This window comes from Pinus tabuliformis, chromosome 1_2 (assembly GCF_031772625.1).
Source record: "Pinus tabuliformis cultivar Carrire ecotype Pingquan chromosome 1_2, CPIR1, whole genome shotgun sequence".
In the NCBI taxonomy this organism is placed as follows: domain Eukaryota; kingdom Viridiplantae; phylum Streptophyta; class Pinopsida; order Pinales; family Pinaceae; genus Pinus; species Pinus tabuliformis.
Genome location: NC_142298.1, coordinates 977681899 through 977708994, shown reverse-complemented (window position 1 = coordinate 977708994; position 27096 = coordinate 977681899). Strand labels below are relative to the sequence as shown.

Sequence of the window (27096 nt, the reverse complement as noted above, 5' to 3'; positions counted from 1 at the left end):
TTTAGGTTTTCTAATTCTATGTGCTAGAAATCACCAATAATTAATTGGACAATTGTTATTTATTAATGTTCAATGCCTATAAGTGATTTACATATTTTATATTTATTTTAATTGATAGAATAAAAAACTATAGGCCTCATGTTCATGTGACATGGGATTGATTTTGACAACTACCACAATAACCTTCAAGCATGGTGCCAGCCTAAGCCGACAATACCCACAGTTTGCATATAAAATGCATACATCTCATATAATCCCAAGAATTTCAATTACCCTGCCTAGTCAAACCTTCATAAATTAAAGTTTAAGGCCCCTTAATAAATCCTCATGCGGAAATGTTTCAAAGACTATTCAATGGTCTAAACCTTAATTAACCTCTCCAGCAGAATCTTACTCAACCCTCATAAACTTTGATTAATTCTTAAACCCGCGCATATTAACCATACCCTCTTACTCTGGTCTCGGATTTACTCAACACTAATCATACCATGGTTAATTGTCCTTAATCTGCTTTATTTCTATTATAACCTCATATAATAGAAATATACATAAATCACATTTAACCTTACCTTTCCACTTTTTCCACGGCCTTGGCACATTTTCTAAGGCTCACCTAAAAATGATGCAGGAGGTCAATTGAACAGCAATTGAACAACAACCAATTGAACAACCAATTGAACAACAATTGAACAACAACTGATTGAACAACAACCGATTGAATGACAATAGAACAAAAACTGGTCCCACGTTGACTTTCCCTTTTTGCACAGGCACTTCACTCTATGTCGTTGATCAAAGCGTGCTGGATCCAATGATTCACAACAATGTCGGCCAAGGAACTTGCACGACACTTAATCTCCCTTACGGAGCCGATAAGGATTATTAATCCTTAATCTATAAATGTTCGGGTCCGTTCTGAGGTTAACGTCCGATCACCTTTATGAATCGATATCCATTAGACATATGAGGTCATCAAATTTATGGCCTGCGGGTCTTCCACTAGCACACTGGTTAAATAATACCCTAACCCCCGCAGTTGACTGTGATGTAAGTATTTGAAAACGAGATCGATGGTCAGGATTTAGTACAGGACTTCAGCCATGATCAAAACCTCCATACGCTCCTAACCTCCGCAGTTACTGATCACCCAGTTCCATCACCAACTCACCATTCTAGATGCCTTCTAACATTGTTTTGTATTCCTTCAACTTACAGTTCCAATGCAATCCTTAGTTACGCATTTCACTATGGCACCAATTCCTCCACATACGCAAATCTTCCCATCTGCTGTTCCAGCAGATTATAACACAATTTCTGCTTTCTGTCTTTGGTTCCCTTTTTCTGTGTGACTCTTCTCTTGAGTTATTCTCCACATGCTTCTTTAAAACTACTACTTCTGAGCTTTGTGCTAATTTATTTAATCGGATTCATACAGTTCGACCACTATCCTCCTCTGTATTCCTTCTCTGCACTCGTTCTCTGCTTGAAATTATCATGCATATATATATTAAATAGAGTTCTCCATTACACACATAACTTATCAATTAATTTCTTAATAAACACTATATGACTTAGAAAACGAATCTCTGTATTCAAAAACAAATGTATATACAAAAGAGTCTTTCTCTCGCTGGCCTGATTTACATTAGGTTGGCCTTTCTCGTTTCAATGCCCATAGGCTCACAATCCAACCCTTCTGTCTACTAACTCTCTCACTATCTCTCCCTTTAAGCCTTTGAGGATTACAAAATATGCACAAAAGGATTCTGTTAACCAATTTTGGTTCAGATCCTCAATCTTCTCAACTAAATCCTAAGAATCTTCTAGTCCTCATTTAGTTCCTAAAATCTCTTCTTTATCCCTTGAGGATCTCAACTTTCAACTAATCCTAAGGATCCTCCATAAATCATGAACTACTTTCTAAGATTTACAATATCTCAATCCATACTAATTACTCATCATCACTCATGTTCTCCTACATTCGAGAACATTTACAAATATCCTCACAATATTTAATTAATTAAAACTCTCACATCCTATTAATTTAATACTTAAGAAACCAACTTCTTTAAAAACACAAGACCCCTAAGTCAACTAAAATACAATGAAATTTCTAAGCCAGATGCTCCTACATCAGACTCCCAAGGTTGAAAACATTCATGATCTCCAGATCATGTGTCTTCAATGTTGTTGTAATTCCTCCTGGATCCCAGATTTTGTTTTGTAATCTGTCTTTGCCTATTTCTTTTCCTTTCAGCTGTTCTGTTGTTGTTGTCTGTTGCTGTTTTCCCGGTTTCCATACCTTATTCTGCAATTTCCCACTTGCTATGCTCTCACATTCTTCTGTTGTCCTCTTACTGCTACTTCTTTGCTTTCCTGCTGTTGTCTTCTTCTGAGACACCTTTATCATTATTCTTCTTATCAGTTCAATCTCTCTGTCCAGTATATCTTCTGACTGTTGATTTCCTTCAACTATTGATTCCTGAACTCTTATTCTTGCTGCCACTCTTTTATCCTTACCCTCTTGTTTACTATTGTCTTGCACCTTTTCAGCTGCTGCCATATTGTCTTCCAAGACCATTTTCCGCTTCTGTTCATTGCAACTGATAACTTCTTCTTCCTAATTGTCATTCATGACAATTTCTTTGTCATCCTTCATCAACAATTTACTCTGGATATTTATCCTCTGTTGTTCTAGCTTTCTTCTTTGAAGGTCTAATTTTCTATATAATTCAATAATTCTAATTGGAGTAGAACTTGAAAATTTTACATAGTTTTCAGTACCTTCACTTGTTGTCATCCCATCATCAAATGGTCTTTCTTCTGTTAAATCTAAATCATCGTGCTTAAGTATTCCAAACTCATTAGGCATAGTAAATACCTTTTCTTCATCTTCATGTCTTAATTCATATCTGCTATTCCAATCTTTACTGTTACCAGCTCCAATATTCTGCTGCATATTTCCATGAGACCTTTCTGTCTCCTTTCGTTTCTGAGATCTTGCTATCTCAGTCTTAATTTGAACAGATTTCAGATTCTGCTCCTCCTTCTTAACAAACTCTAAAGTTTGTTCATCACCCTGTGTTGTACCTGCAACCATACACAAATCATTAGTTTTAAAAATACAAGACCTTTTGGTCTTGGTTGATGCTTCAGACATCAGGTCTTCTTGCCGCTCTAAATCCTTCATATGATTCAGTTCCTCAATAGATTTTCCCTCTATCTCTTCATTACTTTCAAAAATCAATGGACCATGTTTTGGTTCACATACCAAAACTTCCTTCATATACTCATTTAATCTGAGTAACTCTTCCTTTAATTGAGAATTCACTCTATGCTCCCACTTCACTTGTAATTTACGCCATTAGACTTTCCTTTTCATAATCCAACCATGCCTTTGGTCTTCATTCTCTTTCTCTTGTAGCCATCCCTGTAGTATCTCCAACTGTACTCTCATCACTGCAAGATTTCTCTCTCGCTCCTCATTACTCATCTTACCTATATGGCATTCTCTAGAACCTCTTCTATGACCCTCCATGGCCATCTTCCTTCATGAGCTCATTTGTGCCCGATTGGTGATCTGCAACATAGCCTTTTCTTGTAGCATTATTCTCTTGCTACTCAATACCTTATCAAGCTTCCTCTTTGAGCTTGATCTCTTCCTACGTATTCTCTCTCTTGGTTCACTCTCTTGAACCTTTTAGAGCCTCTCTGCTCCTTTGGCTGTTGCACTCAGTCACCTTTCTCCTTTCTTCCAACCTCTAGTTGGATAGGTTCGTTGCCATCATCATCAAAAAATCTGCTTGTTCTTTGCTACAATTATCAAACATCTTCATAGCCTTTTGCAATCAATAATTCATCATTAACTAACTGAAATCATGAAGACCATACCTCACTGTCCAATTTTCTGAACACATGTTGTTGTTGCAGTTTTCCACTATCCCTTCATAAACAATTTTCTCAATTTGTCCTTTCACTAAGCTGATCTACTTTTTCCCAAAGTAGATTTTTCTTTTATCTTTTTACTCAATCAATTCAGATTTGATTCTTCTCTTCGCTTTCTGCTGCGGCACTCTGGTTTCTTGAAAATTCTTCCTGTTCTTTCCTTTTCAAAGAAAATTCTTCAAAATATGTTCTTTGTTCACAAAGTTAATTGTGAAATAAAATAATTCCATAAGTTTTGAATTATTTTCAAAAGACAAACCCACTTTGATTTCTCTTCTGTAGAGCATACCCACTCTAATTTTCTCCCAAAAAAGCTTTTCCAGCTCTGATACCAAAATGATGCCAGCCTAAGCCGACAATACCCACAGTATGCATATAAAATGCATACATCTCATTTATCCCAGGAATTTCAATTACCCTGCCTAGTCAAACCTTCATAAATTAAAGTTTAAGGCCCCTTAATAAATCCTCATGCGGAAATGTTTCAAAGATTATTCAATGGTCTAAACCTTAATTAACCTCTCCAGCGAAATCTTACTCAACCCTCATAAATTTTGATTAATTCTTAAACCCGCGCATATTAACCTACCCTCTTACTCTGGTCTCGGTTTTACTCAACACTAATCATACCATGGTTAATTGTCCTTAATCCACTTTATTTCTATTATAACCTCATATAATAGAAATATACATAAATCACATTTAACCTTACCTTTCCACTTTTTTCACGCATTAGCACATTTTCCGAGGCTCACCTAAAAATGACGTAGGAGGTCAATTGAACAGAAATTGAACAACAATTGAACAACAACCGATTGAACAATAATTGAACAACAACCATTTGAACAGCAATCGATTGAACAAAAATTGAACAGCAACCGATTGAATGGCAATTGAACAACAACCGGTCCCATGTTGACTCCCACGTTGACTTTCCTTTTTGCACAAGCACTTCACTCTACGCCGTTGATCAAAGCATGCTGGATCCAATGATTCACAACGATATCGGCCAAGGAACTTGTGCGATGCTTAATCGCCCTTACAGAGCCGATAAGGATTATTAATCCTTAATCTATAAATGTTTGGGTCTGTTATGAGGTTAACATCTAATCACCTTTATGACCCGATATCCGTTGGCCATACGAGGTCATCAAATCTATGGCCTGCGGTCTTCCACTAGCACACTGGTTAAATAATACCCTAACCCTTGTAGTTGATTATGATATAAGTGTTTGAAAATGAGATTGATGGTCAGGATTTAGTACGGGACTTCAGCCACGATCAAAACCTCCATACGCTCCTAACCTCTGTAGTTACTGATCACCCAGTTCCATCACCAACTCACCATTCTGGATGCCTTCTAACATTGTTTTGTATTCCTTCAACTTACAGTTCCAATGCAATCCTCAGTTACACATTTCACTTTGGCACCAGTTCCTTAGGAACTGGACTTCCATGATAAATATTCATGCCGGTTTATAACATTCCACCTCCACATACACAAATCTTCCCATCTGTTGTTCCAGCAGATTATAACACAATTTCTACTTTCTGTCTTTGGTTCCCTTTTTTTGCGTGACTCTTCTCTTGAGTTATTCTCCGTGTGCTTCTTTAAAACTACTACTTCTGAGCTTTGTGCTGATTTCTTTAATCAGATTCATACAGTCTGACCACTATCCTCCTCTGTATTCCTTCTCTGCACTCGTTCTCTGCTCGAAATTCTCATGCATATATATATTAAACAGAGTTCTCCACTACACACATAATTTATCAATTAATTTCTTAATACACACTATATAACTTAGAAAACGAATCTCTATATTCAAAAACAAATGTATATACAAAAGAGTCTTTCCCTCACTGACCTGATTTACATTCAGTTGGCCTTTCTCGTTTCAACGCCCGTAGGCTCACAATCCAACCTTCCTGTCTGCTAACTTTCTCACTATCTCTCTCTTTTTAAGCCTTCGAGGATTACAAAATATGCACAAAAGGATTCTGTTAACCAATTTTGGTTCAGATCCTCAATCTTCTCAACTAAATCCTAAGAATTTTCTAGTCCTCATTTAGTTCCTAAAATGTCTTCCTTATCCCTTGAGGATCTCAACTTTCAACTAATCCTAAGGATCCTCCATAAATCAACAAGTACTTTCTAAGATTTGTAATATCTCAATCCATGCTAATTACTCATCATCACTCATGTTCTCCTACATTCGAGAACATTTAAAAATATCCTCAAAATATTTAATTAATTAAAACTCTCACATCCTATTAATTTAATACTTAAGAAACCAACTTCTTTAAAAACACAAGACCCCTAAGTCAACTAAAATAAAAAAAAAATTGTTAGCTGGATGCTCCTGCATCAAAGCATACCCACACTGCCGCAAATGCATCCACAAGGTCTCCACTTAATCGACATGTGCCATATCAATTGCATGTGTGGGATATCAAATAATACCACCAATCTCATTAAATATTGATAAAAACCTCCCAAAATCCCTTTTTTGAACCCCTTCCTCCAATACATCTTTTTAATTAAAATAATTCTTCCTTTTAATAAATGCCCCTTATTTTTATTGAGTATCCTTTTGAATGAAGGTGATAAAATATAGGTAAACAAGGTGAAGCCTATGCATACATTACATAGGAGCTTGTAAAGGTTTGGACTATCTATGTCAAAAATGTACCTTAATACCTAAAAAGCTATTAGTAATTATCACTATTTGATATTGGAGTTGTCTTTAGTGCGACTTTTGGACTTTTTTTTTGCCGAATCCGGTGGAAAAATTTGAGGTGAAATCTTGATTTGCGTTATTTAAACTAGTTTTTTGACTGTATATATCGATTCAGCACTCTGGAAAACCCCTAGGGCACTTCGATTGCACAAGATTACCCATCAAACTTGTGATTTCAATAAATTCGTGCCATTTTTTTAGAGAAATTTGACCAGAAAACCCACCGTAAAAGCTTCCAAAAAGTTGCACTAAAGACAACTGGTTTAATATTTATTCTCTTCTATTCCTAAACAAATATTTTAAATATTTAATATAAACATCTAATTATCTTTCCAAAATATTAATTTAATTATCAATAATTATTAGGTGGTTGGTAGGGATAAAACCTCCATAGAATATTCTAGAATTATTCATAGTAGTGTACACAAATCAATGGTTGAGATTTATCTTCAAAGTAGTTATGCCATTTTTACCCTTTTAATTAAATTGATTAATTAAAAAATAGTATGTCATATGAACAAGTGACATATGAAGTGAGTTATGGTTCTTTGGGCATGTGGTATTGATAATCCATGGTATTGGCTCATCGCATTGTAATAAAATCTATTTACAAATGAAGAACATACATGGTAAAGTGGGGGTAAATCCCCATGGTTAAGAATCTTGTTTCATAAGCATGAAATTATATATTGAAAACCCTATAACTAGGGAGGCCATTGAAATTAAATGGTTGGTAAAGCATCATATGCATCAAAACACTTACCTCATTATACATCTCACATTGTCAAGAATTAAAAAAATATAAAAATTAATTAACTTATAACTTTATTTTAAATTATTATTATTATTAATTATAAAAATAATTAATGTATCAAATAAATAGATATACATTTAAAAAAACACATAACAAAATTATTAACCATGGAGATTCACTCCCACCTTATCATGGAGATTCTTAATTTGTAAATAGCCTTTCTCACAATATTACGGCTTACTTATACCACATGCTAAAAAAAGATAACTTATATGCAAATGATAAGTCTTTTAACTAATCAATTTAATTTAAAAAGTAAAAAAATAAAATTACTTTTAAGATAAATTTCAACTTTTAATATATAACTATTACTAAGAATATTTTAAAATATTTAATTTATGATTACTAAAAAAAATATTTAAAATATTTTGTGAAACTTAAATTTCTACCATTCACTTAATAATTATTGATAACAAATTTATTTATTTATTTATCAATAAAACTAATTATATATATTTATCTTTTTAAATAAATTTATTTTTTTTAACTAACGAATTATAAAAAACAACTCAATCAACCATCACCTTATTATAAAGTACTATATATAAATTAAAAATAAAAAATTACAAAAAAAAAAAAAAAAAAAAATCCATTAAAATCAAATATTATATAAATTATGATGATAAAATATATTAAATACGCTATTATCATGCAAATTGCATGGTTTCTTTACAACTGGTAAAGTGTAACAAAGTTATTTATTTAATAATTCCGCTAACAATATTTGAAATGTATACTTGGACCAATCACATCGGATGATTTGGACACGGAGTCCCATGAAGGCATACTTCCCAAAGATAAGGAACCTAAAGGACGGCCTCATCTAAAAATAAATCTTCCTCTCTCTACTTGAGCCGATTCTAAAAAAAATACTGCCGTTGAGATGAAATTAAAGAACACACCTATGTCTCACAATAACCTGAGTGACAAGTTACAACTTAACCGCAGGCCAAGGAAGGATTTAGTATTTTATATCCGTTTCAACAAAAATTTTAATATTATATATTATTTTCAAAACCTTTACGCTGTAGGCGACAAAACCATTTTAAATTTATTTGGGCAAAGTGGGTGACCGAGAGTCTTCCAATATCGAATCTATGTCAATTATGAATTATTGAAAACAAAAGTTAAACGGTCGCCGCAATTTGGAATCTTACAAATTTTGTTCCGTTGTCTCCCCTGACGTTGGCATAGCATTCCTGGAATTCAAAGAACGTGCATTTAAATTTTGAATTTTGAATTACAATTTGCGACAGTGGTGAACCATAGTCTTAAGTCCAATCAATTCTCCACCGCGTTCCGGAATCACATGCGACGCGTTACTTTCTCCAATATCGATGCACCTTCTGGCAACAATGGTCCCCGTGAATCCACAGTCCCATATCTCTGAAACATAATCCCTGCCCTATAAAACAAGAGCGATCCTTGAATTCCCAGTTAGCCTACCTTCAATGTAGGAACAGAGTTAGAAAAAAAAAAAAAAAAATTGCAAAGATTTTTCAGTTTTTCAGGTTTTTCCCGACCAACACCTACCATGGCAGTCGGTTTTTTCCAGAAAAGCAAGTCTGCTGCTGTTGGCTTTATCCATGGCCGCCGGAATTGCCTCTGCAGATGACGAAAGCCCAGTAGCGACCTGCTCTGCAAAAGATAAAGAAGCTCTCCTGAGCTTCAAGGCCGCCATAATCGAAGACACGACGGAAACTCTGATCACCTGGACGCCGGGCACCGATTGCTGCGGGGGAGGCTGGGCCGGAATCGAATGCGATGCGAGCAGCGGGAGGGTTACCCAACTGGTGCTGCAAAACCCGGAAGAAACGAACGCCACAATGTACATGCGCGGAACTGTGTCGCCATCTGTGGGTAATCTCAATTCGCTGCAAATTTTGATCATAAGCGGACTGAAGCAGATAACGGGGCCGATCCCGGGGTCTCTCTCTAACCTACAATGGCTAACGCAGCTGTACATCGAGAAAAATGAGGTCACGGGTTCGATTCCCGGGACGCTCGGGAGACTCTCGAAGCTCCAAGCGCTTTCCTTCGCGGGGAACAGTCTCTCCGGCCCGATTCCCCCAGAGTTCGGCTTGCTCCGGTCTCTACTTCAGCTCAACCTCGGCAAGAACCGTCTGACAGGCGTCCTGCCAACGGCTCTAAAGAATATCCGCGGCTTGCAATCTTTGGATACCAACGGTAATATTCTTTCCGGGCCAATTCCGGCCTTCCTCGGCTCGTTTTCCAATCTAACATATCTGGACCTCTCTGACAATGAATTCACAGGCCCAATTCCTGGTTCCATTTCTGAATTATCCGCCATACAAGACCTATCTCTAGCTCGAAATCGACTAACAGGCAAGATTCCATACTCTCTGGGTCAGATGAATTCTCTTGCTAGCCTTTCTCTCAGTGAAAATATGCTTGTAGGAGTTATTCCTGAATCTATCAGTAAAATGTCCAAGTTATGGTATCTGAATCTTTCAAAAAACCATTTGTCTGATCCCCTTCCCTCTGGCCTAGCCAAAGCCTCTGCTCTACTGTGCCTTGATCTGTCTTACAATAATCTGCATTTGGGTAGGATTCCAGACTGGATAACCAGAAAAGAGATGACAAATCTTCACCTTGCAGGCTGTGGGGTCAAACAATGTCTGAGCACATGGAAGCCTATTGCCATGAATTCCTTGCTGAGTTCCATTGATCTTTCTAACAACAATCTTACAGGAGATATAAGTCACCTTCTCAAGAACATGACAAGCCTGGAAAAAGTTTATCTCTCCAACAACAGTCTCACCTCCAATCTCTCTGAGGTTTCCCTGCCTGATTCCATCTCAGTTCTTGATCTTCATTCAAATAAATTGTATGGGTCTATAGAGAAACTCTTCAGTGACAATATCTCAGAATCTTGCCCATCCCCAGGGGGATGCCTGGAGTTCATCAATCTGGCCAACAACGAGATCACAGGCAGGATCCCGGAGATCAATGGCGAGCGCATCATCAAGTGGCTGGACTTATCAGGTAATCGTTTGAAGGGCAGCGTTCCAACTTCGATCTCCATGTTAAAGAAAATTGAGCGCCTGGATTTCTCAAGAAATCGGATGGTGGGCAAGATACCGAGGCCCATGGGCGAGCTGAAGGAGCTGAGATGGTTGGATCTGTCATGGAACGGTTTCAAAGGGAAAATTCCAGGGCAGATGTTGGGTCTGAAGCATTTGAAGCATATGAATCTGAGAAACAATCGTCTCTGTGGCCAGATTCCTCAAGCGAAACCCTTAACTGTTTTCCCGGCTTCTGCTTATGCTCACAATGATTGCCTCTGTGGGTCTTCCTCCCTGCAAGAACCAAAAGCTTTGATCATGGTGGCCTTCAAGCAGAAATTAATTAGTGGGTCTCGTACAACGTCTCGTTGCAATTGATATTCATTCTTTTAGAGAAAATTTAAATGATGAATAGTCATTGCTGCTTGCCAGTGAGAGCCGAAGCTTTCGCTTTAAGTAGATATGTAGGTCTGGTAAATGTTGGTAGCATTTCATACCAGAGCCCTTTCCTCAAAATTGGAACTGCATTTAATAAAAATTAAATTTATATTTCATTGTGTGTCTCTCTATGTGAGTATGTTGTCTGAACTTGGACTGAATTTTACTCTACTGACAATAGTACTTAGTCCTGAGATAACATCGATAAGGATGAAAATAATTTTGTACGAAAGTGAAGTGAATCCTGCAGTGCACATATATAGAGGGACTGACATCTTCTATACACGAGCTCCCTGGATTTTAGCAAAGAGGATCACAGTAAAATAAATTCATGTGAGGCACATCTTCCAAAATTGCAGAGCTTTTGGTTTGCCAATGATACTTTATAAATTATATTTGAAATCCACACATAATTGGAAGGAGAAAAAAATCACTGAATGAAATTCCAACCGATAGGATACGATTGCATATTTCTGTTTTCCATTATTCATTAATGAGGATGAGAATATTTTCATTTTTAATTTTTTTTTTTTAAATTCAGTCATTAGTGATTTTCATCTAAAATTATTTGTAAATATTTATAAAATATTTGTAAATAATTTTATCAAAATTTTATTTAATATTAAAATAAAATATATACCACACAATTTTAAAATATACACAACATTTTTTATAGAATATTTCATTTATAAAATTACAAATAAAAATAATATAACAAATAATTTATAAAATATTTAAGGTTATATTAAAATTATTAATTTAATTAGATTATTTTAATATATATAAAAAAACAAATATACTTTCATTTTAGATATCATAAAGACAATATGGGGTCATTTATATTCTCTCTTTCAACTCTATCCTCACAACCCTAAAAATACAAAACAATTTATATACAAAACAATTTTAATAATGAATGACGTTTTGTCTTTAAATTTTAATATTAAATGTTGAAATGTTATTATTAGATTTGTTTTAACATTTAATAATGAATGATGTTTTGCTCTTAAATTTTAATATTAAATGTTGAAAGGTTATTATTAAATTTATTTGTAAATTATACAAGATATGATATATTTTATTTTTTAATTTTATGTGTTTTATTTTTAAATATTAAAATGTTAATATTAAAAATTGATATAAACAAAATTTATAAATAATTAATATATATATTTTTAATCAAATTTTTAAGAATAATTAGAATTTGAAATAGTTTAAATCTCATGCATTTTAAAATTTTGCTCCAAAACTTGGTATCATTATTTTAAATCAATTTAAAAATTATTAACATTAAAAACTTTAAATTACTAAATTTTAATAGAAGTAAAATAAATTTTGAGAAATATATTACTTATAACATGGCTATTTACTTTTCATATATGGTTAAAACTATCAATATTTTTAAATAAAATGGTTGAAATCAAGATACGAACTGCTAAAACTATCTATTTTAATCAATATTATTATTAAAATTATTTATAATATTACATAATTTATTAAAAATTATTGCAAATTTTATTATTAAATGTTAAGATATTTTAATAAAAGTTGAAATAAACTAAAATTATGATACATATATTTATTTGTTAGAAAAGATAAAAAATACATTTATATGATTTTTAAAAATTATTTGATTTTAAAGTAATTTAAGTTTTATCTTTTCTAAAATTTTATTTCAAAATTTGAATATTAATATTTTAAATTTATTTAAAATTTTGATTTATATTTAAAAATTTATCAAAAATTAAATTCTGAATTTAAATTTCTGTGATCTTTTAACACTAAACTAAACTAAACTAAATTATTAATTTACCATATCTTAATAAAAAATAAGAAATAGATTTTAATATGCAAATTACTAATCACACTGCCATCCAGCTCTCAGATACGGTTAAAAAATAAAAAATTGTTTTAATATTTTTAAATAAAATTATGAAAATGAATACAGTTGGTCAAAACTAGATTTGAAAGCAGCTCGGTTAAAAAAATAAAAAAATTATCTAATATTTTTAAATAAAATTGTGAAAATGAATATAGTTTGTCAAAACTATATTTGAAAATTCATTAAAACAAATTCACAGCCATCTAATATTTTAAAATAAAATTGTCAAACTGGGCAACGGCTGTCAAAACTATCAATTTTAACAGACTGTCTCGGTTTGAAATTCCAACCCTGAGAGGAAAAAATGCTATAAAAAAAACATACAGCGACTTAGTAGTCAAAACCTGTTTTGATTTCACCCTAGATCAACTAATAGTTGTATCCGACCGGCCTCCTTTTTAAATAAGGTCAACCACCGCGAGATTTAAGGCATAAAGCTGCACCCATGGATTAAGGCCAAATTTGACGGAGTAGAAAATTTCAAATGGATTTCGATGGGCGCCCACCTTATAGTTGGAGGACAATCCTATCATCATCATTTTCACACTTTCGGCGTAGATCGGGTCTCTGATTGATGGACCGTGATTTGACAATACATGTTGTGTCATATGTTTGTAGCTTTCACAATTATTTAAAATACATGTTCTGTCATATGTTGGTAGCTTTCACAATTATTTAAAACCATTTGGGCGAAATTTTCAAAGTCATTCACGAAATAAAAAGTAGAGAATAATCTGAGAAATACATGCATGATGCGCCTGCCAAATATATTCCCTGTCTGTGATAAAAAACGCCAACCTTTTTAATGTAGAAGGTCAAAGTGATCGAAATATACCTTTAAACAGTTTAGTACGTGAATGTATATTAGGTCAGCAGGGAAAGCAGACTACTGATAAGTAGAAACGCACGTGAAGAAGGCCAGACCGTGGAGGTACTCTTCATTAACCAGAGATAATGGGAAATGGGAAAACGCGTAGTGTAATCTCGAACTGCGTACTGGTTTTTAAAGTTAAAACGGAGGTATACATACAAAGAAACGCGATACTTTAAAAATTATGTTTTTTTATCTGAAAGGTATGGAAATTTTGGTCATAATTTGAAAAAATTTAGTAGAGATTTTTGTAAATCCAAATAAAAGTTATCAAAATTCATAAATTAAGGTGTCTTACATGTTTTTGATGGTGCTCAATCTATTTGCACCATCAAAAAACATGATTCAAACACTCAATTTACAAGATTTTTTTGAATTTTTTTTGGGAAAAATTGAGGCACCTCTATGGAATCCGTAATTTCCGCCTGGGGATCATAGTTACTGGTTTGGAAAGTTTACCAATACAATACCTGCAGGTTTTGGTGTAACCGATACCTCTTCATGGTATGACCCAGGTTCCGTTCCCCAGGTTGAGTTTGAGGGGGGTGTTGGAAGAATCACCACACCTCTATGGAATCTGTAATTTCCACCCTAGGGACCCTAGTCACTGGTTTGGAAAGTTTACCAAAACCTGCAGTTTTTAGTGTAACCAAAAATCTCTTTTTTTTGCCCGGAGTCCAACCACTTTTAGTGCTCAGGATTCTTCCGCTTCAATAGACTCCCAAAAAACAATTTTATTATATTACTCAAATCACACTATATATTTATGGTGTTTGTGAGATTCATCTAATTTTAAATATAAATGGAGAAATTGAAATATTTTTTCAACATTCATTTACAAACCTACTGCTAATTCTAAATTATAGATGGAAAAATTATCTTAAAAAAAATAAAATAAAAACATTTGATCTGCAAATTTTATAAGTAATACACCATTCAAACCTTAGGGATATGGACTGAGATCAAAATGAGAAAGAAATCAAGTCACCCAACTTTAATCATTGAGCCAAAGACTTTTTTTTAAAGGAAACCCGAAGCATTTAAATTTAATTTAGCTTAGCTAAACCTATGATTCCTTGTTACTCCCACTTAAATTAATATGACAATAAATCATAATCATAAATGACTAGTCTAGCATCTAACTCTGCTTGCTTTGCTTCATCTTCAAAATCCAACTGAAACCTTTGACTCTGATTTTCACAGCGATCGGCAATTGAAAATAAGGCTTTTCTTTAATCCTTTCATTCCTTCTTGAATATTTGAATACAATCGGATATGGATTGGTTTTCAATCGACGTATAGGAGGGGATGATAAGAATCAAACCGGTGACAGTGGGATAATTTCAATTAGGGAAGGAATAGAGGGTCGGTATAAGTGGATGATGGTCGCTCATGAGGTGTTAATTCTAATGTAATTTAGAGAAATTATAAGTATAAAGATGATTGAAAATGTGTTAAAAAAATGAGATTTAAGAAAATGGATTATCTTTTCTCATATATAATATTTATTTATGGAAATTATATTTAATTATGTGAATTTTTAGTTTTTCTAGTATTGATGTGTTGATTTTTATGTAAACTATAATGTATATGATTTTATTACTGTAGATTTTGTGCATTTCAATTAAGAAATATTGTTATAAAAAATTTTAGAGTTGTAAAAATATATTGTTCTTGTGAGCCATTATTTTTTATTTTTGAATATACAAGGTTTTTTTTATATGTGTTTTTAGATTATTTTAATGTTTTATATATATGAAAAAAAAATAGTTATAATGGAAATAAAAATAAAAATTATACTTTAAGATTTTGATATATGTCAAGAGAAAAATATATTAAAATATTAAATAATATTAATTTTTTTAAAAAGACATATATTTAAAATTTGCTCGATTAACTTCTATATTATATATTTAAAATTTGCAAAATATGTGTTTGTAGTTTTATGAACAACTGGTTTGTCTAACCTATAGAAAAACAATGATAAAATTAGAGATATATAAAGGTTTTCTAAAAAAATAAACATTTTCATGTATTTGCACTCAAACCACTAGGTTTGTGATCTCGAACCTATATGTGAAGCAACCAACTAATCGCTCATGTAGGCTTCCTTCTAAGATTTTTTTTTTTTTAATATCATGCACATTCCTAACACTAAAACAATACAACCATTCTCAGTTGTAGAAACACATGCATGTTCTTGTTTCTATGAATGTGTGTGATCTCCTACAACTAGGAACTTTAACACATGGGAAATGATTGAGGTGGGGTTGGGGGATGGGAAGAGAGGGAGCAGTAGAGGGGCCATGGGAGATAAACATAGAGAGAGGGGTGAGGCAGTGGGGAAAAATGAGTGGTTAATTGAGGGGAAAAGAGGGGATATAGAGATGAAAGGTGAGAGAGATAAGGAAATAAGGTAGGGAATGGAGACAAAAGGAGTGGGGGTAGAGAGAGAGTTGTGGGAGACACATGGAGCAAGAGAGAGACAAAGTTGGAGGGGGTTTTTATGAAGGAAGGAATGAGAGAGTGAGGGGGAAAGAGAGTGAGAGAGAGAGGAAGGGAAGGGACAAGAAAGAGAGTGAAAGGGAGAGGGAGGATAGACAGTGTGAGTGAGTGAGTGAGAGTGGGGGGGAGAGAAAGAGAGAGAGGGAAAGAGAGGAGAGGGAAGATAGAGGAAAAGTGAGACATAGAGAGATGATTAGAGGGGGGGGGGGGGGGGGGGGGGAAGAATGAGAGAGGGGAAGAGAATGAGGGGGAGAGAGAAGGATAGATGGAGGGAGATAGAAATAAATATGTAGAGAGAGCGAGTGGGGATTGGAGGGAGAGCGAGGGGGGGAGCGGGTGCAGTTGTTGCAAAGGAGGGACTGAAGGAGGTATAGAGATTGTTGGGGCCTTTGTTTTGATTTTAAAAGATTTTGATTATTTTGACTTTCCATGTAAAGAAGAGGAAACAGGTGGTAGCAGCGATGATCAGGCTGCGGTGAAGACAGATGGGGTGGAAGGTAGGAACAGGCAGTTGCGGGATGGTTGTGGAAAAGTGTCAACAAAAGGTAGAGGCAACCGAGTGGACAAGACAAATGAGGGGCACCCAAGGAAAGGAACAGCCGAGCGGGAACTGGAAGTGCAAGCAGCAGAAGGAAAGTCGCAAGGAGAAAGGGGTTGGTTGCAGTTTGATGGATCAGTAGCATCTAGACGTGGACGAGCAGAACCTTTGGGTTGAAGATTGAACTAGTAGCTGAGAAGCAGACTGCATCTATCATAGGCAGTTAGATCCTGTAATCGAGTATTTCTTATAGTTACCTGTGGCTAAGACTGATGTATTATGTATTCCTCTTCTATTGACTTAAGATGAATGAAGATCTGGACTGGTTTCTTAGTACGATGTATGTGTTCACTTATGATATATGGACCCACTAAAATTTTAAATATACTGTAAGTCTATGTATGTGGTAGCTTCATAATGTTGAATGATATGTTGTTGTCCCGAATGTGTGTATGATGTTGCTTACATATTGATGGTTGATATACCCTTGACCCCATGGTGAACCCTTCTTATTTCTGGCTGTGGCACGCCTCGGGTGAGACTCCTTACCCTTTGGGTAAGGTGAAAATGTCAATGTTGTCCTAGACTACAATGAGCAATTGTTGGCCCTTTGCACCTGAACCCAGGGTCTCCCCCTAATGACACTTTTGTGCCAACAAATGGTTTTTTTGTCAGGACCAGAAGTTACAAGAACTAGTTTGGAACATTGTGTCGAGGATATTCAAGAAAGAGATTAGAGATTGGTGGAATAACAGAGTATATCAGTTTATAGCAGAACAAGCTACTCAAAGGGTCAACCAATTGCCAAAGTTAGCGGAGAGACTTTGTATGTTGAGGGTGCTAGTGACCAGTACAATATCTTCTGGTGCAAGTTCCTAGAATACTTGTATAATTGGTTAAGAAGGCTAAAAGTACAGAATCGATCGGGTGAATGACATCATATCGTCGCAACTAGACTTCCTCAGACCTTGTATCACTCCAGCAGTTAGACAACGATCTGAAAAGGGAAGTTGACTTTTGGGTACAAACTATAGTGGAGGGGTACATAGTCGAGTTTTCCACAGAAAGTTATCAATCCTTCTCAAGGGTGGAAACAATGTTCGGATCTGGGTTAAGAGGAAGGTTGGTGAGGGAAGTGTCATTGTGGATTAAAATTTTCATGGTAGAAGAAGGAATACTATCTTCACCTACCACGACAATGGTAGCATAAAACTCCAATATCGGGGGAAGGACCTAAGGGGAGAATGCTACTGGTTTGGGAATAGAGATGTTGTTGAAGGAATGGATGTAGAAGGGTTGCAGAAAGCCAGAGACGTTAGGGCACAGAAGAGAGCGCTCTTAGCTGACAAGTGGTAAGAAATAGTGGTGACTCTTAAGAAGAGAAAAATAGGACCCCACCAAGTTGGAGCGGTGTCGAGGAACCCTCAAGAGGAAGGGAGAGTAAAAGAATATGAAGGACAAAATAAGAATGGTGATTGGAAAGACACGAACTAGAATGATAAAGAGGATCCTTCCTTACAAGTTGCGGAAAGTATAGCGGAGGAACAAATGCCAAGCAGTCACGAAGAGGAAAGGGAAGAGGAAATGAGTAATTTAATGAGAAGGTTATTTGTCAAAGGAGAAATATCGACAAGAAGTCAGCATCAATATCCCCAAGGTATAGGTAGTATTCCTCCTGACCTTCCCTTGGTGCCTTACTACAATCGAAAGAAATTTGTTATTAAATTAGATAAAACAATATGAGTACACAGCGTGGACGAGAAATATAAGGCCAATTTCAATACAGTAAATAATAGGGGAATTAGTGGTATTAGTAATATGGGACTGCAAGGATCTCAGTAGCCTAGAACCAAGGGATTTGTGTTATTGGTGCATACTCAAATAAACATGGCAAGATCTTTTACCAGATACCCAGAGTTTGCGGATAGAGGAAATGAAGATGTAGAACAACACTGGTATCTCTGCGAAGCTATATGGAGAGCACGACAGACACTGGATAAAATCAAATCAGTTGAGTTCCAAACCACGCTAAGGGAGAGAGATCTGTGTTGGTTTATGAAATTGGAGGAATAAAACCAAAATCCCATAGTAGATGAGATCAAGAGGGGGTTCATGTAGGAATTCAAATTACCTTAGACTCACTAGAAAGCGCTATTATAGCTATGGGAAATCAAGTAGAAGGAAGGTGAAACTACTTGAGAACTAATGCAAAGATTTAAGGATGCCATTGCTAATCTGAGTTACAGCCTAGATCCTAATCATCAGAGAGACTGGTTCATCAAGGCACCCTTGCCATTTACAAGGATGTCATTGATGTAATAGAAGATCAGGACTCTCCAATAGGCTTTAGAGAAAGCGTCATGCATAGAGGCTATGGTTGGTTATCCGCATGAATATCAGGGAGGGACAAGATTGGAGGTTCCGTCAATTATGGGCCTTCAAAATTATATTGCCACCTTAATAGAGAAATTGAACGATTTACAGCCAGTTCGACCAGTCATGCCCAATGTATGGTGCACACACTACATGGTCGAGGGACATGTCGTGAAAAAATGTCCAAGGTTGTGGGGGATTAACCATTTAGGGGGGATTGCAGGATCATTAGGAACCTCACCAATAATAGGAATTGTGGCAGTAGGAGCACAAGGAGCTCTCCCCGGACGAAACAATCAAGAATATTGTGAAATTTGTAGGATGTATGGACATATACCGTGGATGCACCCAATACTACAGAAGTATTCCAATGTTTCTAATAACAACTATTGTGAGTTTTGTGCATCTACAACACATCACACTGACTAGTGCAGGGCATTAGATGCTTTAGCAGAATGTCTAGACAGATCAACATTCAGAATCAATGAGTCCAACAAGGGAGGCCGAGGAGTAAATGGGAGAGGAGGAAGAGCGGGAGGAAGAGGTCCCGTAAGGTGCTACAACTGTGACCAAGAGGGGAACGTCTCTAGGAAATGCCCACTCCCTAGGATACCATGGTGTTCACAGTGTAGAATCAATACACATGCCACAGAGGATTGCCCAAAACTCATCGCAAAGTGGGAAGGAAGGACTAGATAGAGAGGGGCTAACCTGGTTAACTCCAAAGCTCGTATAGACGACGGTCTTCCCGTAACCAATATAAATATAGCTACAAGAGTGGGAAAGAAGATGGGGGAAGATCAAGGTGTGGTGGACCCACCCTTGATCGTTAAGGCAGCATCCCGAAATAAATCATATAAGCCTGAGAATTAAAAGCAATATTATCACGAGATAGCTAAATTGTTCGAAGGGATGACCAAGATAAAGGAAAACTAGAGATAGAATAACCATGCATTGAATAACACTCATCCAATAGAAGAATGTTCTAAAATGTTCCTGTAGATCATTGAGGATGAACAAATGTTAAAAGAGTTGCACAAAACTTTTAAAACATCACTACCATAGGAGGAAGGGGAAGCGGAATGACCATCTGCCAACTTACTAGAAAAGCATACCAGAAGAGTGCGGCGAAATAAGAAGAGAAGCGGAAAGGAATTTTGAATCAATGCTCAGGTTGCGGGATTCCAAATCAAGGACACAATGTTGGACCTAGGATCGGATGTAAACATCTTTCCTAGGAAAACATGGGAGGCGATGGGGAAGTCACAATTGAAATATTCACCAATACAATTGAGAATGGTGAATTAGTATTGTATTCTACCCATTGGAATGCTAGAAAACGTAGAAGTGGATGTGGTAGGAGTAAGAATGTACACTGAATTTGAAGTAATTGACATAATGGGTGATAAGGACCCATATCCAACACTCCTTGGGATCAACTGGGCCTATGAGAACTATGTTGTCATTGACCTAAAGAAAGAATTAATGATCTTCGAAGCAGAAGGAATGAGGGTGATACAACCCTTGGACCCCTATCAAGGACCCAGGTTCACGGAACTTATAGATGATAGGGACGAGCCAGGAATGCTAGACTAGCTATACACACTAACAGTAGGTAAAAGAGAAGATTACATAAATCCTACAGTAGGAGGATCTATCAGTTGGAGGAGTATTCAGAGCTCGAAAGCTAGTTTGGAAGCCGCGTGGGATGCATGGAAGCAAGGCAGATATGAACTCAATACCAGACATTGCGCAAATATAGGCAGGATAAATTGTATAGGGGCAGAGGTAAGCGACTATCCCCAATTCCACAGCATTGAACCAGTGGACATCTTCTTAATCAAAGTAGATAGAGAAGTAAGGGAATATCACAAAGTTCCATTGCTAGATATCACGCTCCTTTCCACACCGATAAGGTGGTGGAGAACACACCACAACATTTTGCGAGAATGAGGAGCCATAAAGCAAGCCATGAGGGAGAGGTTCAGTGAGGAGGAAGACCACCCTCAAGATAATATGAAATACAAAGGTAATTCGGATCCTAATAAGCACTTAGAGGCCTGCATAAGAAGTTGGGAAAGAGAAAGGATTCCGAAAGAACTTCGGGTACATGTATTCATACATACCCTAGGTACCATTCCACAAGCTTGGTTTGTGCAAGAGGAGCTCCGTAAACAAATGGCGGATTGGGATACCATGGCGGCTCAGTTCATTAGTAGCTTCTCATTCAGGGATGCTGATATATGCATGACTAAGACATTACATTTAATTGAAAGAATCTTGTCACCCTAGGACAGATGGTTGAAGGTTGCGGTGATGAAAAGTTCTTACAGTATCTTTATGACACAGGTTCTCTAGAATATGTGGCTTGTGATAAGGTTAATGTAGAACTAGATGAGGATGGGTTAAAAGGATTGATACATTTGACATTTGAGGAAATAGAAGGGGAACGAGATATACGAGAAAGTCCCGCAGGAGAAGCTGCACACCTTCTACCGATGAAATTAAGGAAGAAAAATGTTGGAAGGGAGGATAAACCCAAGATGGCATCTGTATGGGATTATTGGGATGAAAAGATGACAAAAGAAAATTTTGACCTATTGCAGGAATACCAAGAATTGTTTCCAGCGTTAGTAGCAGAGCTAAAAGGAATAAGAGGAGACATAGGGGAGATGAAGATTGTTCTAAGGCCAGATTCCCATCCAGTGAAGTATAGGTCGCATAGATTGAACCCCAGGGTGAAAGAAAAGGTTAAGAGGGAGATTGAAAATATGTTAAAAGTAGGGATTATATTTCCGGTAGATGATGCAGAGTGGATAAGTTCGATATTCATACAGAATAAGAAAGACACAACAGAAATCAGGGTCTGTGTTGATTATAGAAGTCTAAACAATGCATGTGTGCATGATCCCTTTCCGACACCCTTCAGTGATGAAGTCCTGGAAAATGTAGCAGGAAATGAAGCATATTCATTCACGGATGGATTCTTGGGCTACCATCAGGTCCGAATAGTCAAAGAGGACAAAAGGAAGACAACGTTCACCACCGAATGGGGGTCATATGCTTACAATGTGATGTCGTTCGGGTTGAAGAACATACCTGTGGTCTTCTCGAGGATTGTTATAACTGCATTCCGAGACTACATTCATAGGTTTCTAGAAGTGTACATGGATGACGAGACAATATATAGCAGGCTGAAGAAACACACAAGCTTACTAAGGGTCATGTTCGAAAGGTGCCAACAGTTGCAAATTTCCTTAAACCCAAAGAAGTGCATTTTTGTGGTTCCATTTAGAACACTACTTAGCCACATTGTCTGCAAAGACAGAGTGTGCGTAGATCCAAAAAAGTGATCCAGGAGGATCCGTTGATTCAAATTGCACAGGTGTTCAAGTGTCATCATTAGTATTCAATGTCCTCGTCGCTTCATTTCAGCTTCGACAGTTTGATAGTGTTGGTTATGGATTAGGTTGTTCAGGTAATGTTCATAGTGTTCATGGCATTCAGTTGATATGGTTTTTACCTGTCTGTCGACTTGAATTCATCGATAGTTCCACCAGGAATGGTTGACAACGTGTGTTTTGTCATTTGACAAGTAGGATTTGGGTTTGACATGAGTGTTGCTGTGGTAGAGGATTGATATCTTCGTTTGTCGATGATAGGCATGGGTTTATTGTCATCATCTGGTGAATGTCACGAACGTCACATTGTGACAATATTTTGCACATGGGTTTCTAAAACTACATGAAAACCCTAATCTATGTATTAAATCCTAGACCTATGCCTAAGTTCTACCACCATAATGCTACATCAAAACCTAAACTAAGTTGAAAAACCAAAATACAATACCATTGTATTAAAATCAACATTCGAAACCTAAAGACCTAAGAACCTAACCTATCAAAAACTATGTATTAAAAAAAATACATTACAACATTCAAAACTATGTTATAAACACCCTCAGCCTTTATAAACAATGTAAAACATTACAAATAACCATATGACAGGTCCCTAACCGTAGCGGTTAGCTGCATCGGGACCATGTCATGTGAATGGATAAGCTACAATGTGTAAGCTTTGGAGTTAACAACTGTCTTGACCACGTAGAAAACCATATCAGAACCATGGGACATGTGAACAAACTAACTGTCGAAGGATATGTCACCGCGTCAAAGTTTACATTTAATTGCTTTCAAACCGTAGTGGAATCAGGTGGCATGTGAATGCAAATAATTCACCATGCAGATAACCACCAGTTGGAATTGTTAACGGAACCACTGGTGCGCTAACCGTGGGGATCGTCGAGCGTTCACATGCGTTGTCACCTTTCCTCTGCACGGTTAGCTTCTAGCTAGCGGTTTTGGGGTTAATCCAAAGTCATTTTTTGGTTATTATTGTTTAGTTTGTTTTCAACTAATTTGAAGACCATGGCCTAATGAACCAAGGTGGAAAATCATGACAAAACCAAACACATTCAAACCCTAAAGTCAGCTCATTCACCTCAAATGCAGTCAGGGAGGTTTGAATGTACTTGCAGGCCTATAAGAGGTAGTTTTTCTCATTGAAGAAGAGATTGGTGGTTTTGGGTTTCTGTATGCAGATTCTGGAGTTAGAGGTTGTTTTTTTTTTCAGTTTTTCAGGAGAATATGGAGTCGGAATTGGAAACCATAAGCGGCATTGGAAATCTGGTTCAGAGAGATATCTGATGACAAAGGTCAGAATTTCCTATGTGCAAGTTCAGTCTGTCTAAATCACTGTGTAATCGAATCCTTTCTTCTCATTCCTAATAAAAACGGTCGACCATCTTGAAAGCGGACCCTAAGACGTACTCCATTAGGGACGAACTCCGTAATCAATCTTGATGTCTGTTATATCTGTGTATTTTCTATTTTAACTTCTGTTTTTCATCTTACTTATGGTTTATCAACTATCATAAAGTGTTCTGCTCCAGAAGTTTTCCTCGATTTCTGTGCTTTCAATTAACATTCAACTCATTAATGGCTAATCATTTCTACATCAGTATTTAGTTTATAGTCATTTCAGATCATATAATTTGGTATTAGAGTAGGTTTCATTGTAGACTTTGCCATTGAATGTTAACCAGGTCAAAGTCGCAACGAGGATAAGGAATTCTTGAGCAGATCAATCCAGAGATTGGAAAGCGATGAGTCGTTCAGAAATCAACCATTTCAGGACCTAATGCAGGTTAAAACACTGAAACTAAGATGAGTGAAGAACAGTTTCAGCAGGCATTCTTAACCATGTAGCAGATGTTGGGAGAATTGTACAAAGACAAGAAGGAAAGAGATGCAACTTCTTCTTCAAAACCATCGAAGAAGGACAAAGGTAAAGGGAAGGTTGATGAACCACCTTCACCTTCATCATCTCCATCATCCTCTTCTTCTTCTTCTTCCAGTGAAGAATCTGAAAGAGAAAAGAAACCTATGAAAACATCTCTTTTGAAACTTGATGTTAAATTTGAGTTACCTGTTTATGATGGAAAAATGAATCCTGAAAAGCTAGATAACTGGATAAAGCAGTTAGAAGTGTATTATCACATTTAGAACATTTCTAGAGATAAAACTAAAATTCATATAGTTACACTTAGAATGGGGGGAACAAATTTAATCTGGTGGGAAAGGAAAACTCAAATAGATGTAAAGCATAAAGGAAAAGTCATCTCTTCATGGTCTAAGTTTTTGAAAGCTCTTAGGAAACAGTTCTATCCTTTAGGATACATGCAACAAGTTGTTATTGATTGGAAACATCTGAGGCAAGGTAAAGGGCAGAGTGTTCAGGAGTTTACTCAGGAGTTTAGAAAGAAAGCATTGGCGCTTGGTATTTCATTAGATACACGTGAAACTTTTTTAAAATACATCAGAAGTTTACATTCATATTTGCAACATACTTTATTGATGCTTAATCCTGATGATTTTGATGAGGTGTGTGTTCAGGCCATACATATTGAATTAGGTGGCAAACCATTCAAGTTTTCATCTCAGTCATCCAAAGAGTTGTAAACCAAATATTCCAGTGACAGTAAGGGGAAGAACATTTCGAAGAGAAAGAAATTAGCAATCATTCATAAGGAAAGGCCTACTTGTTCTCATTGCCAAAGAATCGGTCATGATGAATCAAAGTGCTGGAAACTTCATTCAGAACTTCAGCCCAAAAAGTTCCTTAAGGTGAAGGATGAAAAGAAGGCCATTGCAACAGTCCAACAGGATCTAGGTTCAGATTTAGGTGATGAAAGGAGGATAACTGCCATGGTTACGACAGGTAAAACTTCTGATACTAGTTCAAGTTCAAAAACTATTTCATCTTCTTCAAACATAAATCCTCCACACAAGGATAAAATATTTGAACTCTTCCAAATAAGGATAACTTCTAAGCATACAAAAATTGACACAATGTTTGACACTGGATCGCAATAAAATTTAATATCTGAACATATAGTTAATCAATTGGGATTGGAGACACAGAATCATCCAAGACAATACCCATTAGGTTGGATTAATAAATCAACTTAGATACATGTCACAAAGCAGTGCCAGTTAAAATTTGCAATTACATCTAAGTACATTGATGAAGTGGAGTTAGATGTGGTCCCAGTAGACATATGTGGAATTGTCTTAGGAAGTCCTCATCTTTATGATAGAGATGCAGTGTTTTATAGAAGAGAACATAAATATCACCTAAGAAAGAAGGGGTTGAATTTATTGATAGGGCACATAAAGTCAAATCAAACTTGGTTTTAATTGTTACAAATCAAGTTAAGCAGTTAATAAGTTCAAGTAAATATGTACTCATGTTTATAAAGGAACAACATAAGGATGATTGTTCGGAATGCAAGATTCAGTTTATAGATCAATTGGTCAAGGTGGTTAATTCTTTCCCAAGAAATCTTATTCATAAATAGGATGAGCAACATGAGATACATTTAATGTCCTATGAACATATTCTTAAAGACAATGAATCTCAACTCATTCATTTCAACTGAATTCTAGAAACTATCATCATCAGCAGTGTATTGTAGGGAATGGTACATGTGAGTCTAATCAGAGACTTGTTTCAGATGGTATGTTTACTTTCAGTTTCAGGGGTGTAGGCCAGTATTGGGGAAAGTCAATGTTACATTTCTTTGGTATTGCATCATCATTTCATGCTTTAAAAAGTAATGAAGCCTCTTTTCAAGTGGAGAGGAAGTTTATAAGTTTTCATGACAAAGCATTTTCGAAACTAGATCTAAAGTTTCCTTATCATGATTTGAAAACTAATGCATTAACTGAAAGTGTTAGTCAATGGATATATCAGTTAATAGACGAAGAAATCGTGTTTCAAGTAAATCAACAATTACTTAGATACTTTCAAAGTCAAACTAAGTTGCAATAGCCTTTACATCACAGCTGGATGAGTTCTGTGTAGCAAGTTCACTTAGTAATTAGTCAACAAGAAAGTAAATCAAGTCAAGTAATTGATATGAAGTCAAAATCAAAGGAGACTTTGAATATTTCAGTTATTCTGGAAAGTAGATTGTTAATACCCATCAGATGTATTGAACAAATTTCTATAAATACTATTTTCAAAGATGTTTTTGAATCACTAACTCATGATTCTTTGTGGAAATAATTCAATTTCCATGTTGATAATAGGTTGTTTTCCCATTGTCGCAAGTTTTTCATACTACAGATGGAAGAAACAGGTCACCGACTCGAAAGGTATCATGGTCAGCATCATCAAGGTCACCACTTGCAGGTGATTGATTGAATGTATTGGTACATCATCTGGTCAAGGTGGAAAGAGAGGGAGTTCTACCCTCATCAACTATTTAATTAGTAAAACTTTTGTGGTACAAAAGCTTTCAAGTGGAGAGGAATGATCCAGGAGGATCTGTTGATTCAAATTGCATAGGTGTTCAAGTGTCGTCATCAATATTCAATGCCATCGTCACTTCATTTTAGCTTCG

The 27096-nt window shown here is 36.0% G+C and overlaps 1 protein-coding gene across 1 annotated transcript; it reads left to right on the top strand.

Annotated features, from left to right (window-relative positions):
- The first annotated feature begins 8790 nt into the window (after positions 1–8790).
- On the top strand, positions 8791–11077 carry LOC149209269 (uncharacterized). The gene has a single exon (XM_089394246.1). The coding sequence runs from the start codon at positions 9084–9086 to the stop codon at positions 10899–10901; it is 1818 nt and encodes a 605-aa protein (XP_089250372.1). The 5' UTR covers positions 8791–9083; the 3' UTR covers positions 10902–11077.
- The last annotated feature ends 16019 nt before the right edge of the window (positions 11078–27096 follow it).

Coding starts and splice junctions, on each gene's coding strand:
- LOC149209269 (XM_089394246.1), top strand. CDS start 9,084: ATGGCCGCCGGAATTGCCTCTGCAGATGACGAAAGCCCAGTAGCGACC.